This window comes from Electrona antarctica, assembly GCF_951216825.1.
Source record: "Electrona antarctica genome assembly, chromosome: 2".
In the NCBI taxonomy this organism is placed as follows: Eukaryota; Metazoa; Chordata; class Actinopteri; order Myctophiformes; family Myctophidae; genus Electrona; species Electrona antarctica.
In genome coordinates, this window is record NC_136807.1 from 37,064,285 (window position 1) to 37,085,148 (window position 20,864).

At 42.3% G+C, this 20,864-nt stretch overlaps 1 protein-coding gene across 1 annotated transcript; it reads left to right on the forward strand.

Moving 5' to 3' along the window:
• The first annotated feature begins 140 nt into the window (after window positions 1-140).
• On the forward strand, window positions 141-19,692 carry LOC306914961 (puratrophin-1-like). The gene is made up of 23 exons (XM_079492203.1): window positions 141-481; window positions 1,063-1,254; window positions 2,333-2,453; window positions 2,906-2,999; window positions 3,211-3,297; window positions 3,657-3,773; window positions 4,533-4,631; window positions 4,836-4,987; window positions 5,709-5,847; window positions 6,499-6,621; window positions 7,725-7,922; window positions 8,255-9,030; window positions 9,640-10,116; window positions 10,757-11,006; window positions 11,319-11,408; window positions 11,575-11,880; window positions 12,117-12,287; window positions 12,393-12,570; window positions 13,234-13,350; window positions 13,615-13,893; window positions 14,540-14,760; window positions 15,431-15,490; window positions 18,282-19,692. The coding sequence occupies exons 1-22, from the start codon at window positions 172-174 to the stop codon at window positions 15,467-15,469; spliced, it is 4,536 nt and encodes a 1,511-aa protein (XP_079348329.1). The 5' UTR covers window positions 141-171; the 3' UTR covers window positions 15,470-15,490; window positions 18,282-19,692.
• The last annotated feature ends 1,172 nt before the right edge of the window (window positions 19,693-20,864 follow it).

The window sequence follows — 20,864 nt, forward strand, 5'->3', positions numbered from 1 at the left end:
ATTAACGCTATAACATCCCAACGAGTTTCGTTGATCTCAAATGAACCCAAACGAATAGACATGAACTCTTTTAAGCCTTGTGTATTACCACCGAATGCAAGCAGCCTTTCAGAGACAAATGCAAACATTGTTCATCATAGAATATTGCCAAACAGATTGAACCCTACAGGGATGAATTCAAGCATATTGGAAAATAACAGTGATTCTGCAGAGGTTCATGTCAACATTGCTAGACTTCGTGGGTTGTCACAAAACAGACCTGAAGCCACAGAAGTGGACAGAAGATGTTCATCGCTGTCTACCACAGTTGTGGACACCTCAGAGAAGTGTGAGGTTGTCGTGGTACACGATCTTAGAAAGATAGACAACACTGTCTCTAGTACAGAGGAGGTGCCCAGGCTACATGTGGTCAAATGTAAAAACACCACTGCCTTTCGGCTGGTGTCACCCCAGATCAACAGAAGGAAGATATTCAATAAAGGTATGGTTTTATGGAAGTTCTCGGTTTGTTGTATTGGTTTTATTTGTGTTTTTTGAGGGGCGCTAGCCCCTCCTATGTCTAACTTTTGGTGTGTGTCCACAAACTTTGTCCTACACAAACATTAAATTCCCATTGACAATGAATGGACAACGTTACATCATAGTGTCTGAGCAAATAGATGATAAGAGTGCCCCTCACTTCACACGGGTGTGATATATATTTTTTTTGTCATTGTAACCATTGTATACCTTTGTCTCAGTTTATTCGCCTGTTCAATACTTGAGCTGAGGCCATATACTATTGGATTCTGTTCTATTCTAGTCTGCTCTGTTCATCTTCGTGTTTGTCTTCAGTTTGTCTACCTCAGAGGTAGACAAACTGTTGCTCCTTCAGTTTGTCTACCTCAGAGGTAGACAAACTGAAGGAGCAACACGAAGATGAACAGAGCAGAGCAGACTGGCGCTCAAAGTAGTCAGCATTAATCCATTTAGACCTGAGGACGCATCTGTGTCATATTATAGCTTTTAACGGATCTTATCAATTTTACCATCACACTATAACCCATCCTGTTTCTCATGAAGGCAACGAGCCAGTCAAAGCTGTCAGTGGGAATGCAGAGACAGAGAACAAGGAACAAACCCATCCAGCTCCAACAACAGAGAACCAGACAACACTCCAACCTGAATTGATTCTACCCAGACCAGACTATCTGCCACTGGCAGGCCCAGATATTGGAACTCACCCCCTCTACCTGGGAATAGCATGTCTCACAGGTTGGCAAATTTGGTTTGTTAAATAAGAAATCGTACCGGACATGTTGGCGAAAATGTAACTAGTTGATTCTTCATATCCAAACGAGTGAAACTGCTGGGATCATTTGTGTATTTTTGGAACACAGTTCTTATTTGACACGATATAAAAAAGTCTATGGGTATGGGGACTCCGAATGGGGGAAAAAAAACACGACCCAGGTAGGATGTGTAAAAAGTCTATGGGTATGGGGACTCCGAATGGGGGAAAAAACACCACCCAGGTAGGATGTGTAAAAGTCTATGGGTATGGGGACTCCGAATGGGGGAAAAAAACCACAACCCAGGTAGGATGTGTAAAAAGTCTATGGGTATGGGGACTCCGAATGGGGGAAGAAAACACGACCCAGGTAGGATGTGTAAAACACGACCCAGGTAGGATGTGTAAAACACGACCCTGGTAGGATGTGTAAAACACGACCCTGGTAGGATGTGTAAAACACGACCCAGGTAGGATGTGTAAAACACGACCCAGGTAGGATGTGTAAAACACGACCCAGGTAGGATGTGTAAAACACGACCCAGGTAGGATGTGTAAAACACGACCCAGGTAGGATGTGTAAAAACACGACCCTGGTAGGATGTGTAAAACACGACCCTGGTAGGATGTGTAAAACACGACCCAGGTAGGATGTGTAAAATGACGTCAGACTTCGGTGCTCTATAATAAACAACTTTAAGAAACTCATAAGGCTTTTATTAAAGTTCTTAGGCTCATACGCTAGTAGTATTATTAACCAAATAAGCATCTTATCAGGACTTATAAGGGCTGTTTTAACCATAAATGAATGCTTATTGCAAGCACCTTATTATAAGTTGTTACCACTAAATTGACAAAATGTCCTACGTGGCAGTTATTACCTCAAGAGAAAGTTACAATATGACATTTCTCCCTCCATCCCTTGGAGGTCAAGGAAGAACGCTGGTCGCTGGTGATGTCTATGAAGTTCTTCACTGACGGCATCATTGTTACTATCTAGATATTCTCTTGAGATTTATCTTGTGTAATCTAACTTTTTCTCCCCCTCTCCATCCCCTTTAGGAGGCAGAGACAGAACAGGAAGGGCAGTAGTTGAGGTCTATGGAGACCACCAGGGATGGAGGTCATTTGTAACTAACCATGAGCTCAGCCAAACACTGCTGTACTTCCACTCTATCATTAGGTAAGTAGAAACATATTGTGGATGTTTTTAGTCTTGCTCTGCCTATTAACTTAAATTAAATTAATCAATGAATCACAGCAAAGCGTCATTTGTTTATGTGAACAAGCATGCACTTGTGTCCGGGTAGCTAAGTTGGTACTGTACTCTAGCAAAGAAAAATAGGATCCTGTGCCTGGGAGAGACACACTTGACCTCGGCCAATACCGACAATAAGCCATATATATGATTGTAGTTGTGTACTGTATGGATACAAATGTATTGTGAACATTGAACAATGAATGGCCAGTTTTGAGTGTTTGTGTAAACACAAACATTGTGTAAACGCAAACATTGAAGACAAAAGTGAGGACGCAAATTGTGATTGGCCGGAATGAGATGATGTATGATAAGAGTTCCCCTCACTTCACACAGGTGTGATTTTTTTTTTAAATTCACTGTATCTGTATATGTAGGAGAGAGACCAGAGAGCTTGGAATGACAGTTGTAGTTGACGCGAGGAAGATCCCACCACCACCATACTTCTTTAAAACCTTGACAATGCTGCAGGTACTGTACCAAGGACACAAACCTCCTTTTATCAGCACTATTGTTTTTGCCTGGCTAGAGTTCAAAGCATAATGTCTTGTCTTCATCAAGTGACTAAAACCTGTATAAACTGTCACATCATTTTTTTCCCTCTATTGTACCACTGATTGTATGAGCTCCATTTACTGAATGAATTTCATCAGTGAATTACCAGCCTGTGTCTTTGTTTCAGGAGCAGACACCCCAAGTGGTACACCATATGGTGGTGTTGGGAGAGAAGGACATCAGCCATCGACCGGACAGATGTCCGGGCATACAGGTCAGACTTAGTACTGTAGTTTGCCATTTTTTAAAATGACAGTGCGTTGCCCACTCTGAAAGTGTACAATGTGACTGTTTCTGGTTTAAAAAAAAGGAAATTGCTGTGTAAGAAGGCACTACAATTCTGTATACAACTTTACATTATTGTGCATTGTTACATTTTGCATTTATAGTTGTGTAATTAAGGCCACAATGTATGACCATTTTACGTGTCAGCACAGATGACATGATTCCAGCATTTAGTCACAGCTGTAATTACCGTACCTGAATGGCAGTGTAATTACTCTGAAGTTCAAACATATCGTGTAAAGGTTGTGTAAAGTTGCTGATGTTACTCTGTCATGTGTTGTGAAACAGACTGAAATAGTGACTTCAGTGAAGGCCTTGCACAAGATGGTGGAAGCAAACCAGCTGACTTCGGGTTTGGATGGAACACTTTCCTACAGCCACCGTGATTGGCTGGACCTGCACCAGGTGGGTACCTCATTAACTGTGTAAAGTTTATTTTATTTTATTAGAAGAAGAAGTAGGTCGGGAGTGGCTTATTGTCGGTATCATCAGCCGGTAGCCGCTAGACCCCTGGGATTGCTGAGGTGGAGCACCACACCTACCATCAGCTCCCAGTACTTCCCGCACGACTTGCTGCACCAAGCCGTGCTACTCATTCGCTGAGTTGGTGTTTCCCGGGATCGAACCCATGAACTCAGCTCTACCGACTGAGCTACCCGGACACTTTATTAAGCCAGATATTTTATTAAGACTCCACAAATTCTTCCACAGTCACCCGGCTTGGCTGAGCACTCAAGCAAACGTGTTTTGAAGTGGTAAGTCGGCAGGGGAGGGCGATCTCTGTCGCTGCACTAGCGACTCTTACAGGTTGGTCGGGACAGCTGTTTATCAGGGAGCAGAACAGGAAGGAATCCCGTGTTCCTCTGCACACGTCAAACCCTTCTTGTGAAACGTCACACTCTTATGTGAAAAGAAGTGACTGGTGACTCCATGTGTATTGAATGAGACATGGCTGTCTACAACCCTCTCCAAAGACCAACAAGTAGGGATTGTCAGTGACTACTATACACACAGGGGATTGGTAGTGACTAAATTGGGAGGGAAAGGGAAAAGAACAACAGCAACAGTTTTCGAATAAAACAATAATATATATGTTTTGCTTTACAAAGTTTTACAGTATCTGCATACCTATATTTAACATCTGTAAAATATTCTATTTTTTAGAAACTTCACCCCTTTGTGTCTGACCTGCATGAGGCAGCTGCCCTGCTACAGAAAGCCATCAGGAAGTTGGAGGAGACCCAGAAGATTGACACTGTACCGGTACCAGTCTTTAAAAATATTTTTTTAGCATTTTACACTGTGCATATATACTGCATGTAGAACTTTGCGTATCCAATATTTATGTTAGCTTGATAATAGATTCTGTACAGTAGTAGTTTGTTTTGGTGAGTGCAAAAAAGTTAATACAAACTTTCGCTAGTGCTCAATGTTATGTTACAACCAGCGTGTTTCTGTCTTTAATAGAACGTAAAGCAGTGCATAATGGATCAGAGAACTCTGATGAGGGACGTTCTGCAGGACAGCCGATTGGTTGGCTTGCAAAGAGAAGGCGGGGCCAATCTGGCCAGGCTGAGGAGGGAGAGTGACATGAAATACCCCCACTGTGAGGACTTCAGGTAAACACCCCCACGGTGCAGAACCCATTGCCAAGTATGGTGTTCACACAAGGAATTTATCTCTGTAGACGGTCAAATCCTCAGTAACTCTGTATGAGGCAAATAAAATGTAACCACATTTTGGTTACATGATTGTGCACTCTCAGTACCCTTACAAATAGTTACATTAACATCGATGATTTTACTGTGTATTGTTGCTGTATTTAGAACATAATCTCAACTAGACAGTGTACAGGACTATGAACAAACAGGATTATGGCGTTGCTTCCCAAACTTTATTCCTTGGATTGTGAGCTTGTAGATTGGCTATTTTCACTATCTTTGACATCTTTTAAAGAAATGTAAAAAGAAAAAAACTAACAATCTATTTAAATTCAGTTCAATCCAAAGGATCTTTATTGGCATGAGAAAACATGTTTACATTGCCAAAGCAAGTGTCAAGCAATGACAAGTTGGACTGATTTCACATTGAGTTGGTAGACTGTGGAAAGTTAAGATTTTGTGCAACATGTTTAAACATTTGGACTACCTCCGAAAGTACAAGGCTTCATGTAACCCTTAGTGCCTGGACATCAGCTGGTCCAGTATAGTATACCATTGAATACAGTATCGTGCATGATAGAATGATTCACACTCAACCTGAGAACAAACTGTCTTGATCTTGATCTTGAATCCAACCAAACTCATGGACTATTGAATATGCTTTCTCCTTACCTTGCAGCAATGCAGTGGACTCGGTGACCAGTCTGTACAACCATGTAGAGGAGCAGGCTCACTTCCTGGTGCAGAGGTCCAACGTGGCACAGGAACACCTGGAGTACCTGCTCCGCCTGAGAGAGATGGAGGGACACTTCACACAGGTACTGGCAAAAAGCCTTTACCTGAGCACTTGCACTAGCACTAGCTATTGTCTTATCTGGGTAGTCTATTTGAAGTGCTTATGACAAAACTGTTTTACCTACAGTATACTGGGGGAAAAATGACAAAATTGAGAAAGTTGTATTATCTAGGTTTGAAATCCAGAAGTGTCTGCAGTTAATAAAATTGCAATTGGGACAAAGATTCTAGTGAAGTGTACATGAAGCACATCTTCAGGACCACAATGGATGGAAACAAGCTCCTATGGCTTTTAGATTCTAGTGGAGTGTACATGAAGCACATCTTCAGGACCACAATGGATGGAAACAGATTCTAGTGAAGTGTACATGAAGCACATCTTCTGGACCAGATTCTAGTGAAGTGTACATGAAGCACATCTTCAGGACCACAATGGATGGAAACAAAGATTCTAGTGAAGTGTACATGAAGCACATCTTCAGGACCACAATGGATGGAAACAGATTGTAGTGAAGTGTACATGAAGCACATCTTCAGGACCACAATGGATAGAAACAAGCTCCTATATGGCTTTTTGTGTTATCCTTTTAACCACCATTGTAAATCGTACCTCTGTACTAATTATTGCAAACAAAGTATTCAATCATTCAAAAATGCCTTCCTATTGCTGCAAGATCAAGGAGTGGTTTGATGCTGAGGGACAGCGCCACCTCCTGGAGGCTGCGGAAGTCGAGGACTCCAAATCCAGAGTGGAACAGACACTGAACAGCTTCACTGCCTTCCTCATTGAAGCCAATGTGAGTCTCTTTTGTGTTGAATTGTAGCTGTAATACGAGTCCCTGTACTGTATGTCTGTTTCCCTGTTTAAATCCGCAATGTCCTACCAAGGATATGAACTCTTGTCCGGGCACCGAAGATTCTGCTGTTAAACTATTAACAGAGCTTGTTTGGGAAGGCGGGATATTATTTGAGCTTCTTGTCAACCAGTGGTGGTCCATCCTATCTGACAACAGAAGAGACAAGGGAGACCATGTACAACCAATGCAGTTGTGTTAGTTATATTGTGTTAATATACCCAACCATAGAGATTGGTTAAAATAAAAGTCATGGATTGCAGCTTTAAGAAAGATGGAAAGATGAAGTATAGTGTGAAAGAAGGGCTTCCCACTTAGCTCATGTAAGCATACTTCATAAACTGACATTTGTACCATGAGACAAACTTGTTATTGTATTCTAAGATAAATTATCCTTCCCTCATATTATATTAGTCTTAACTCAGTAGCATCAGCCAATCACTGAAAAAACAGTCTGACTCTGTCTCTAACTCACAATATAACTAACCTCACGTCACCAGGCTTTCCACCTCGGAGGAAAGCCTGGTCTGTGTTACTAAATTGCCGTGTGATCCGGCCGGGATATGTTACGTCATGTTGTAGTCAGAACAATACCTTCCCAATAAAAGCCTTGATGCTGCGTAGTTTCTCTAATTTCTAGAGAGTATTTAGTGTCCTTTGTTAACCTTTGTTATCCCACAGGGAAATTATATTTTCATCGCAGGCTACGAGACGCTTTTATTGGGAAGGTATTATTCTTCCGGTTTGAGGGAAAGGAAGTTCTGGTTTGAGGGTTCCGGCCTGATGACTACAAAACAATGACTACAACATGACATAAAATATCATCCGCTCCCGACCGGATCATAAACCTGAAAAGGAATGCTGCCCAGGCTACAATAGAACTAAAATGCAAATCTCTCTCTGTCTCTCACTCTCTCTCTCTCTCTCTCTCTCTCTCTCTCTCTCTCTCTCTCTCTCTCTCTCTCTCTCTCTCTCTCTCTCTCTCTGTCTCTCACTCTCTCTCTCTCTCTCTCTCTCTCTCTCTCATACACATTCTCTTCCTTCAGGACCGTAACCATCATGCCATGGCTTTAATGTCAGAGGCAGAGAGGCTTCAGGCAGATGGATTATCCTACCCAGAGACCGAGGTCTTCAGGACCTTGGTCCGCACTTTCAAGTCGGACCTGGGGAACTTCCTGTCCAGGGCGGAAGCCTGCTGCAGGGAACTGCAGATTATGGTCAACGTGTGCGACTTCTGTGAGCAGGTTGGTGGGAGTCCTTGCCAGGGAGATCTCAAATGCTTTTCAGACTTTAATCCACAATGAGTAAATTTAGTCCTTCACTGGAAACCAGTGTACATAAAAGGGTACGGTTCTAACCTAGATTTAGATTTGTTACCATTATTTTTGAGTGCCAACGTTCTACACGGTACGTTCTGTATTTCATTGCTTGTTTTATTGTTACTTTTATTTGTTACTTTTTCAGTGTTGTTAACAACGTAATATTTCAGATATGTAAGGGGACAAAAAAAGACAAAAAAACATATTGCACTGCCCAAGGTTGCTGCTGTAATCTCTACCTCTGTATCTTCTATTAGGCTACAGCAATGGCTATGGAATGCAAAGAGTACCTCGACCAGAATCAACCCAACACCCACCCAGTACAACAAGATCCTAACACCAACGCCACCACGCACCTACCTCATACCCACGTCACACAAGACCAACACCATGAGCATGACCATAACACAACCCCACACCATCAATTTAACACTCAACCGTTGCAGTACCAGCAGCAGCATGACCATAATCTGAACACCCTCCCAGTACCAGAGTTGGGACCTACCACTCCTGACATCCCACTGACGGGTCATCATGACCCCACCCTTCTCCAGGCTTACGAACTCCGGTTCCTACAATTCAGCCACGAGCGATTTCAGGAGGTCAAGGCCCAAGCCTGCTCCTTGCGGGGCTCCAGGGGGATGCGGGTCTGGAATGTTGCCTGGCTGAAGTGCCAGGAGGCCAAGCAGCAGCTTCAGGAGAGCATGCAGGAAGTGAACGAGGCCTATGACCAACAGCACCAGACTGCCTGGTGTGATAGCCACAGCGCTGAGGGAGACCTTGATGGTCAGATGGTGCCGCCTAGTGGTCAGAGTATGGCACTGCAGTCCACCCCTGGGCCAAGACACCCTCAGTGGGAGGGAATCATCACAGGGACAGTGGACATGAGGAAGAGAAGGCCAATCCTGGGGAGCAGCAATACAAACTCCATAAGTGAAGCCTTCTGTGACTCTGCCAAACCTGAGAATATGCTACCTAGCTATGATGTTAGAACCAACGAGGGGTCTAGGGTCAGTCCTGACTCGCCCCACAGGTAACATTATTATTATATAATAATCAATACTATAATTCACGCCACTGAATCTTTGTGAGTGTCTGTCTGTGTGTCACACAGTCTCAAACCTTGCGTGTGTGTCTCTGTCTCATATACATATAACCCTGAGGTGTGCAAAGCCGAATGGCTTCGGACAGACCAACAGTTTCCGAGAACCAAAACATCACGAATATGTGTAACTGTCTGAGAAAGAGGCAGAAATGCTCAGTGTGTTTGGGCTCTCTGATTGGCCAACCCAAACTGTCAGCTTCACTGATTGGCCGAGCTTCGCATAACATTTGTGCCACATAGCAGTGCAAATAATAATGCATTTTAATAAAGAAAATGTAATAAAAAATATATATAAAAAAATACTTTTGATACAAGTACGTTTTAAAAAGTGTTTTAAAATAAGGCGCCAGTCATTAGATAATGGTTAGTGGTTCAAATGACGGCTTATAAATTACATATGTATTAAAAGCTGTTTTTTATACAATTTCAGTCTTAACAGCTCATAGCTAACAAAGCCAATGTTTCAGGAAAATATTTTTTGTGGCATAGCGTGCCACATTTGCCTGTTAAAGCTGCTTGTTGACCATCTCTTCACAGGTCGCCCAGGAGAACAGAGAGAGAGAGCAAGAAGAGGGAGGTTAACAACCGGGCGAGGCGCGAGAGAGATGCCGCTGCTCTCTCTCAGTCGCACACCGTCGGTTGCCAGTGGTTCCCATGGGGCCGAGGTTTGGGCACTCGGTCGGTGAGCGAGGCCTCGTGTTCCACTGTCGTAGCGTCACCGGCGGCAGGGTCCGTGTCAGCAGTGCCCACTCCGCTGCCAGAGCCGCTGGCTCCAACGTCATCGCCCTGCTCCCATCGCGGCCAGCCGTCATGTCGGATTCTCCAAGAGGCACAGAGGTTTCAGATCTCCCGCCACGGGAGCTTCTGCTCGGAGGAGTCCTTTGTAGGACCACCGGGAGCTGCGGGAGGTCCTGCAGCCATGTCCTGCAGTAAAACCTCCAGCCTGCCCGGCGTCAGCAAATGTGAGAGCTCAGTGTGTGTGGCCAGTGCAGAGGAGAGCACCAGCAATGCGCTGTAAGTTTATGATAAATGGGTGACGTTCTGTGTGCGCGCACGTGTGTGTGTGTGTGTGTGTGTGTCTAACCTACTTCATTGATTGAAACACTACTTTACGTCTTTACCCATGTGAGATGGTGACATTATTTTTCTTCATCTGTCTCTAAGCTTACATTGAAGTAACACAGGTACAGTCTAGCCAACAACAACAACACCTGATCTATTCTATTCTATTCCTGTTTTCTGTTGTATATCTGCTGAGATTATATCTGTGTTGTTGATTTATTTACTAAAGTGTGTGTGTGTGTGTGTGTGTGTGTGTGTGTGTGTGTGTGTGTGTGTGTGTGTGTGTGTGTGTGTGTGTGTGTGTGTGTGTGTGTGTGTGTGTGTGTGTGTGTGCGCGCGTTTATTCTATATCCCAAAACCATCCTATCATTGCATGCCAGAAAAGCAGTAAATATAAGTCAAGTGTTTCTCTTGCCTCAACAAACATGTAGTGTTTCTGTCTGTGATTTGTTGGTTCTGTACTTACTTACAGGAGGCTACAGCGTGTGTTATGGTTCTGTACTTACTTACAGGAGGCTACAGCGTGTGTTATGGTTCTGTACTTACTTACAGGAGGCTACAGCGTGTGTTATGGTTCTGTACTTACTTACAGGAGGCTACAGCGTGTGTTGGAGGAGTTGGTGTTCACAGAGAGGGAGTATGTGCGCTCCTTGGGCTACATTCTGACCCACTACCACCCTCTGCTGGACAGGCCAGACATTCCCCAGGACCTGAGGGGGAAGAGGGGCGTTATCTTTGGTAACCTGGAGAAGCTTTATGACTTCCACAGTCACTACTTCCTCCCAGAGCTGGAGTCCTGTCAGCGAGAGCCTGCACTGGTCGCACGCTGCTTTCTCAGACATGTGAGTATAGAGAGGGATAGTGTTATAGAGTATAGAGAGGGATAGGATAGGATGTACATAATAACCATAATCAGCATAATTGCTTTCTTCATATGTTTCCATTTTCTTCTTAAGTGGACACAAGCATACACAGACATAAAAATAGAAAGCCTTGTTGCAATAGTTTTTGCACTTATGCTTTGCATGGCTCAACTAATAGCATGACAATAAATATTATACTGTATAGTGTATAATATGCTACTACTGTGATATGTGAGAGTTGTCGGTAGCCACATTGTCTGAATCTTTCTTTGAACTGGATTCTTTGTGCAGAGCGAAAGCTTTGGCCTGTATGCTCATTACAGTAAAAACAAGCCCCAATCAGACGCCCTGATCCTCCACCGACGCCACGACATCTTCAAGGTCAGCCTCTCCCTTTGCCCCCTCTTCTTATGTGTTTAATTGTCAACAATTACAATTCTAACCAGAAGTGTGAAGTTCATGCAATATTCACATATGCGGTACTGTACTACCAACTACAAAGATCCAAGGCACTACTTTTGACAAACCACATTGTTTTCTCTCCTAGAGAAAACAACAGGAGTTAGGAGATATGATGGACCTGTCATCCTACCTGTTGAGACCCATACAGAGGATCAGCAAGTACAGCCTGCTGCTCTTGGACATGTTAGCCCTGACCAGCTCACACAAGACACATGACGTGGTCCACGATGGTACACGTGGCCAAAGTGTTTGTGATTCAAGTGTGTGTGTTTCTGAAATGATGAACCAGGAGAGGGAGAAGACTGAGATCCAGGCTGCTGCAGACCTGGTTCGGTTTCAGATGCGCCATGGCAACGATCTCCTCACCATGGACGCCATCCGGGACTGTGATGTAAGATAGCCTTCAAGGAGTGGACAGAATAACTGAGAACTTAAATTCAAGAGATTAATTGAATCAAGCTCTCCTCTCCTCTCCTCTCCTCTCCTCTCCTCTCCTCTCCTCTCCTCTCCTCTCCTCTCCTCTCCTCTCCTCTCCTCTCCTCTCCTCTCCTCTCCTCTCCTCTCCTCTCTTCTCTTCTCTTCTCTTCTCTTCTCTTCTCTTCTCTTCTCTTCTCTTCTCTTCTCCAGGTGAATTTGAAGGAACAGGGAGAACTCATTCGCCAGGATGAGTTCACTGTATTTTTCAGGAAGAAGAAATGTGTCCGCCGCATCTTTCTCTTTGAACACCTCATTCTCTTCAGCAAAACAAAGAGAACTGACGTTGGCAACGATGTTTACGTCTACAAACAGTCTTTCAAGGTTTGTTGTACTGTACACAGCGTAAAAAAAACATGCTTTGTGTTCGATGTGAACACACCTTAAAGAGTCGGCTGGAACCATAACATTTTGTTCACCTTTCTGCAGACATGTGACATTGGGATGACACACGGGGTCGGGGTCACCGGTCTGAGTTTTGAGATCTGGTTCCGCAGGAGGAAGAGGGAGGACACTTACACTCTGAGAGCATACAGCATGGAGGCAAAGAAAGCCTGGACCACAGACCTGGAGAGGATCCTGTGGGAACAGGCTGCCCACAGTCGAGGTAAACATGTACAGCATGTATTTACAGTGTTTTGTGTCACACTATCTGTGGGCATTAATGTCTCTGTGTGTATGTATGTGTCGGGAAAGGATGTTTGTAGTCTCTGTAGCAATGTACCACTGTATATGTGAGTACAGTAACAGTATAATGTATGCAAGTTGTTAAATGGATTAATGCAAGAGTGAATTAACAAATTAATCAATCAAAAATAACTATAACTAGAATTGGGAGGGAACATTTTTAGTTACATGAAATGAAAATAACAACAAAAAAGACAATTAACTGAAACAGTATTGTGTGCTTACAAAACTAACTAAATTCAAAAAGAAAATGTCCGTAGATTTAAGTAGTCATTGTCAATTTATTCTATATATAAGCCTTTTATTTTGGTTGTATATCCATTTTCTTATCTGTGGCAATTTTAACTGTGAATACCTTTTTTAAATGATTTAATACATACGACTTACCTTTTTGAACCTCACCGCTGACAAATACTGCATATTATGATACAAATTAAAAACACAAAAACTAATTCAACTAAAACTATTATTTTGCCCACTTTAAAAAAAAAACGAATTAAAACTAACTGAAATTGATAAAGTCTAAATGAAATAAATTCAAATCAACCCATTGAATTATTGACTAATGTCTACATATTTCCAGAGCTGCGCATGCAGGAGAGGGTTTTTATGGGAATGGGCAAGAAACCATTCATGGATATCCAACCCAGTGAAGCTGCCATTTGTGACCGTGCCGTCAACTACGCTCTGCCTGGGAGAAGTAAGTAGTTTTACAAATGACACTTATGAGCAATAGTCCAAAGAAGGTTCTATTGACAAAATTCCTTTTGCTCTTACGTGAATATGATCAGGTGGAGATACAAATCTCCCGACAGCACTTCATGTTTCCTGAATCTCTAATTTACTAAACGTAACTAAACTAACTATATTTTACTTACAGCAGCTAAAGGTATTGTGCTATTGTGCTTATTCACCTGCCATATTAATATCTCATGGATGACATCTATTGTTTATGTTTTTTTAGTCCCTGTGGCGTGTTGTTCACACAGGGGTTTAGAATACCCACGGCCTAACTCCATTGGCTCAGGCAGCACGGCTTCCACCACTCTTAGCCAATCATCCTCATCATCGGGTCGAGGCTCGTTGCCCCCTATTGGAAATCAGTCGCAAGGAGTGGAAACCAATCACATTGGCTGTTCCTCCCCCGAGGCAGTGACTGAAAATGAAATGAACAACCATCATCTTTATCACCATCATCTTCATCATAACTGTGAACAGCAGACACCAAATGGCTATCTTCTGAGTGAGTTTATTCCCCTTTGTCTCTGGCTTCCTTTGCCAGCCCTAGCCTTTCGGAGTCCTGGGAAAATATTTCTCTACCCTATCGTTATCGATTCAGACCTACAGTATATAGCACTCTTTATGAATAGACATTTTCTATACTGTACAATCACAAATAGCCATGATCCATATGCAATGCTCTCCAGCTGTGACAGAATGAAGCAATATTGGGTGTGCCTTACCGTGATTATTGGCATGACAGCGTTGCTGCAGGAACGAGGCTGTAGCCGAGTTCCGTAAGCAGCGCTGAAGTGCCAATAATCTACGTAAAGCACACCATCAAGTGTAATATTGCGCTTATAGAACAGTTGCCCTTTAAATGCCAACTAAATTTCATTGTAACTAAGATATTGGATAGAAATTCATATTTTTTTAGCCAATACGACCGCAAATGTCCCATTCACTAGCCAGTCAGCTGGCTTCCTCGATCCTCGATCGCCCTGTTGTATAATTGTGCATTTTGCAAGGCATTGTTCCAAATTGTATCATACTAATTCCTTGTTATGTTTATTAAGTATGTATATTTGCATCTAAAACTAAAATAATCTAATTGTTTTCTATAATAAAAAGGCTTTTTGTCTTGTGCATTTTGTGTTTTTCTAACCTAGTGGACAACACGGAATCCTCAGGAGAACATGTCCGCCTCTTTGGCAACTCAGAACACAGCTGCCTCTCTGCAATTGGTGGAGATGTAATTGACTCATTTGCGTCCCATACTTCCAAGCCCCGCCCATCACTCAGTCGAACACCTAGCCTGAGGACGAACGAGTCACCGATGGTAAACAGGAAAAGAATTGCACCCAAGCCACCAGGCCTGGCTACTTCTCAGGTACAAACTAAAAAATTATAATGAGATCTTCCATCACCATCAGTAAATGCTGCTTTCTTAAAGGGACACTTCACCCCTTTTGCAGATTTTAGATTTGAGCAGTGTTCCCAGTGTCTCTGATGTCATGGACACTGGGCTCACTTCCTTCCTGGACTACAATTCCCATAATGCTTTGGTGCACTGCTCCTCGTTGTGGATAGGGGTAGGGCTGTCTTACTGAGACAACATGTAGTCCAGGAAGTAATTGAGCCCAGTGTCCATGACATCAGAGACACTGGGCTCACTGCTAAAATCTAAAATATCTAAAACCACATATTACACACATAAAGACCCCCAGGAAAGTGTTCTAAATCTTCTAAACGCCATTAACATGGAAAAAGGGTGAAGTGTCCCTTTAACATATGGATACAGACAAATCGTTTGGGAGCCTGTTTCTGAGTTCTCACATTGCAAATGCTGGATGTATTTTAATAAACCCTGGTCCCATGAAAATAAATTCTCATTTTGGATGTGCAAAAGAACGTCTGTACTGAATACAGGAAGATGTATGTTATATTGCTGAAGCTGAAGTTGGAGCTTTGACACAGATTTTCCCAGATGATAACTGCCATCAAGTATTTGAAACTGAAGTCTTTAATATCTGATGTGTGATATCTTTTTTTTGCAACAGGGCAATGACATTGTCATTGGAAAATCAACAGAGGTTTAAAGTGTGGATATTCTGCTATTGGTAAGTATTAAAGGAGCTTCCGTCTTATGTTACACTGCTACAATGCTCCAAATGATGCGATGCAGCCAGATCTTGATGCAAAATATATGAATTACTTCACCATGCATAACAGTCAGGTATCCATGGGTTTCCATTTAAGCAGAAAAAGCCGCACACTCATCTGCTCCAAATGTTATACTTTATTGACGTTATTGTCCAGATTTATAGCTATCTACGATTTCTTTGCTAAGTTGATAGCATATCGTCTCATAATTGTCTCCACCAGGCCGAAGGCATGGGGAGAGAGTATGTTTTGCACTCCGTCCGTGTGTGTGTCCGTGTGTGTGTGTGTGTGTGTGTCCGTCCGTCCTTCCGTCTGTTACCAGCTAATCTCCGGCACCGTTAACCTGGTCGATGTCAAACTTTGGCCTGTTATAGCGCCACCATGAGGCAGCTTTTCACATGTTTTACCTAAAACTGCACCGATCTGCGTGAAACGTTGCATGCACACTCCCTAGAGGCCAAGGACAAACCGTTGACCTGCATTTTCCGCATCTGCCTTTTATAGCGCCACCAGGAGGCCGACTTTTGTAAAACACATTTTTTTATATTACTCCTCCAGATTCTGTCCAAAAATCTCACAAATCGTTACACACTATCTCTATGGTCATGTGCTCAAGTCGGATCTGTCCGATATTTCATATTCCATCTTAATTGGCTATAATTGGCTTTCACAGTTTGCAAGATTGCCCCGTTTTGAACAAAAGCCTCAAATCATGAACGCAGCATGCAATTTACGTGAAATCTTTCACACATTTTCTTACTAGGCTGAGGAATATATCCCACCCTTTTCACATTGGCCTGTTATAGCGCCACCAACAGGTTGATTTTTGCAAAACACATTTTTGGAACAAAATGCCTCAAGTCATCCAATTGCCATCAAAGGCAAACATGTTTATATTACTCCTAAACATTTTGCCAAACATCTCACACAGTCCTATCCTCCTGGTGGAGACCTGTGCCCAGAAGGGCACTTTTTCTAGTTACCCCCTCTGGAAGGGTTCAGCTTACACATCGAGTTATGTCTTTACTCAAACGGTCTAAATAATATAACTCAAGTGTCTTTTATACTTTTATTGTCGTTCAACAAACATACATTTAAACACATGAACTAGCTATCTAGGGTTGGTTTAGGGTTAGTTGGTGGTTTGTTTAGGTTCGTTTAGTGGTTCGTTTAGGTAAAAAACATTGGTCAATGTGCGCTGTGTTGGTTCATCGTACAGTGATGCACGAGGCTGGTGGACTCATCTAATGTGCCGGGTACACGAGGACGTTGCGGGCTGTTCCCCGCCTAAGTTTGCGAACGATATAAAACTTTACTGCGTCTACATTGCGGTTATGTTAATTATGTACGACGTCCACTCGAGACCGGTAAACTGCTCCGTTTTCAAGATAAAGATGCAGTACACATGGCTGGCCTGTAGATGGCCATCAAAAAAAAGAAAAAGCTTCTAAAAGTAGGCTATATGAAAGCGTTGGTATTTCACACAGGTGTTGCCAAATAACTAATTATCTTGATCAGATGCGCATATGCGTCATATCAATTTAATGAGCAGAGCAGTGCTGCTTCTCTCTCTGAGTCTGCACACACTGACTGACCAGCTAAAGTGTATGCCTACTAAACCATAATATATGACAAACCTTGGATTAATTCTTCTGAAAACAGCAGCAAGCACAAAGTAAGTGAGAGAGAGAGAGAGTGTGAGAGAGAGAGAGAGAGAGAGAGAGAGAGCGTGCGCACGCCTTCTATTTTTTAACCCGCAGCATCTCTCTCTCTCTCTCTCTCTGTGACTGCGTCTGACACAGACGCGGTCAATAATATATAGCATAAATAATAGGCCAAATATAACACTTTCCCTCTATCTGTGATCAGCTCCTCACACACAACTCCTCTCTCGTGCATGCCTGCGCAATCTCAGCAACTTTTGCGTGCGTGCGGGCTGCAGATCGGCTATTTTTGGAGAAGAGATTTATAGACATGTGCAAATATAAAATAGCTGTGATACTTATATGTAAGTGGTTATGGTGAAATAAACCATTAACACTGGTTAGTTTGGAGGGGGCGAGGGGACTATGACATCACCGTTTCAGCAAATTAGGCGGCATTCGCTGTACACACGGAGACGTGAAAGTCGCGTCTCCAAACTTTCCCACTCTGGAAGGTAGTTTCAAAATTAGCCGTTAAAGTCCCCCAAAACGCCGTCTCCGTGTGACAAAAAGGGCAGATCGGCTAATTACTTGCCCGAGAAACACCGAAATCGTCCTCGTCTGGATTACCCCTTAGTTGGTTTGAATCTGCTCGCTACACTCGCGAAGTGGTATATAAGACCTCTGTTTCTTACAGGACCGCCTTGTGGGTCAATCATTGATACATACATCTGCCATGTTCCCTTTCTTTAAGATTGAGATGGAGAGTGTCACATTTCACACCTTCCTGTTAGCAACGTCAGGGCTTGCTCTGGGCTGGAAGGCCCAGTGAGAAAGGCCCTCACTGGCATAGTTAGCACTGAGAACTATTGGCAAGTTTATTAAACATTAACACATCCCAATATCCTGGATATTTCCACAGTTATTGATCGAATAAACTAATAAAGTATAACATTTAGAGCAGATGAGGGTGCGGGTTCTTTTCTATTTTTCTGATGTCACTTTTGAACCCAGCACCTCTACTAAAGGCATAATTTCATCTCTTTATGATGCAGTATGTGGAGCTGATGTTGTGCTTGATGTTGTATAATTTATGTCCTTTCAGATCAGCGTCCATTGAGCATTATCGAGGTCTACTGGTCACCCTACATTTCCTGGAGGATGGAGGGATGTGTTCACTTCATCCAAACAAAACCGTTACATTCAATTATAACAGGCTATTTGGGAATCTACTTCATTGCAGCTGGTAGCTGTGCCTCGGAGGAGAGAAAGGAGGAACCTGACACAGACCTGTGGTCATTTTCAACTGCCACTATTTGAATTCAAATTGCAGTTTCCAGCCACTCAGTGACATATGAATATATATGTGGTCTGGTTCCGTAACAAGAGAAGAGATGGGACTGAGGAGTGATTACCTTATATAAGTGGAGGGATGCAACCGCTCTCATTTGAGCAGACTGATTTTATTCAGCAAGGAATAATATGCTCTTTTGTGGAGGCAGACTAGCCTCATTCGGTCTGGCGTATTAGCCAGGCTAGAGGCAGACAGGAAATGTGAACTCAAAGTGAGTTTCAAAGTAAACCCACAACATCCTGAAAACAAGCTTTGTCTCGGACTCGGAGACCTCTGAACCTTTTGGCATACCCAACATTGATCTCTTTGCATGTGACTCTGTCAGCTGCTGGACTGAGCCTGCAACCATTCTCAAAAAATTGTTACAGTACAAAGAAAATAAAAGGTATGTTTGAGATACCAGACAGCGTACACTACATACAGTAACCGAAGAAACATTTGGTAAGAACCACTTTATCAGTTGTCTATTTTGTGTCACATTTACAAACATTTTAAGTGTGTAAATGTATAGAGCATGTTTGTTAAAGAGATTTATGCATATCTAATTAGTTAACACATTTATTTTACTGTCAGATCCACTGTACTGTACCTCCTGTACAATTATTTTTAAGCAGGGATCAAAGATGATTTTGTATTTGCTCTAATGTATTTTTTGATTTAATGTATTTGAAGCTTTTTATACTGCTGTTCTTTTGGCAAGTTTTCTCTTTGTTCATATGGCTTTATTTGTCCTGACTGAGATTACTACGGTAGTCCTTTCTTTGAATAACTCATGGATATAAGAAGAGACCACTACCCACCCATTACTACGGTAGTCCTTTCTTTGAATAACTCATGGATATAAGAAGAGACCACTACGCACCCAAAAGGCCTTTTTGTGGCAGAGAGGGTGAGTTTAAGATGTGCACACCTGCCAGAAATCAGACTAATAAGCTGCCCTGGTGATTTAGCGCAGGTAGCAGAATTTCTGGGAAAATGGGATGAAATGTGAAGCCAAGGCATATCACAGACCCTGCATAGGATTACGACCTGAAATGGATCATGGACACTTTATTTGCTTTTATTTGTGGTTTAATATATTTTGTTATGATAAGCAAGCATGCCTGTAGGATGTAAAACCACAGCATCTATAACAGCAACCTTTGTTTTGGAGATGGATGACGCTGGGACTTGATTGTATTTTCCACAGGCATGTTCATGAGTCCCGCACCAGAACTTCTATATATTTGCACTCCAGCCATCTGTATGTCCTTCTGCGATCTTTTCTGGTACATGGCTCCTACACAGTAAAATCCTCTGTGTAAATGTATCAATTTGTAACTTAGAATGTACAAATCTAACCATGTATCCATCCGGTTGCAGTTGTATACTCTGATTACTCTCACAGTTGGATTAAGACTGAGCATTTTACTGTGTGAACCATATCAAACTTGGTATAATTATGGTTTCATCTAGGGAAGGAGGTGTGTGACGGGTCAAGAAAGGTCACTCTGACCATAAAAGCATTATTGACTTTTTTACCGATATTGTCCAACTCCTAATTTCCGATACCGATATCAACTGATACCGATATATATATTTGTTCCAGTGGTGGAAAAAGTACTCAAAATATTTACTTAAGTAAAAGTATAAATACTGCAATATAGAGTAAAGTAAATTCAACATGTACTTGAGTAAAAGTACAAAAGTATTGGTATCAAAATGTACTCATTATGCAGAATGTCTCATTTCAAGTTTTCAAATGTATAAATGTATTAAAATCATTTGAAAATAGCAGATCTACAAGCTCACAATGTGTCGCATTGCAACACACTGAGCTTGTAGATCTGCTATTTTCAAATAGCCGAAATATAGGGCTGAAATACAAGTAGTGGAGTAAAATACAATAGTTGCCTCTGAGATGTAGTGGAGTAGAAGTAAAAGTATTGGAAATTGGAAATACTGAAAGTGCAAAATACCTCAGAATTGTAGCCTACTTAAGTAGGCCTACAGTACTTAAGTAAATGTATTTAGCTACGAAGTACTAAGTACATCACATAGATGTTGAGGCCTATTTGCCAGTGCAGTTAAAGGGGCATTCCACTCATTTTCAACATTTTACTATGTCATTAATATACCTTAGAGCTGTTGTGTGGAAATAATAAAAAAGTCCCCCCATTCTGTGTTTCCTAGAACTGTAAGTATGCAAAAAATCATTAACATGGTGAAACACATCTTGATGATGTCACCAAGATGTGTTTCACCATGTTAATGATTTTTTTCAGACCTCTAGTTCTAGGAAACACAGAATGGGGGGACTTTTTTATTATTTCCAGACAACAACTCTAAGGTATA

Bases quoted from the DNA above. Each gene is read 5' to 3' on its own strand.
- LOC306914961 (XM_079492203.1), top strand. From the start codon at position 172: ATGAATTCAAGCATATTGGAAAATAACAGTGATTCTGCAGAGGTTCAT. The intron at 11,007-11,318 runs GTGAGTATAGAG...TTCTTTGTGCAG, and splicing joins CACGCTGCTTTCTCAGACAT to AGCGAAAGCTTTGGCCTGTA. The intron at 13,894-14,539 runs GTGAGTTTATTC...TTTCTAACCTAG, and splicing joins ACCAAATGGCTATCTTCTGA to TGGACAACACGGAATCCTCA.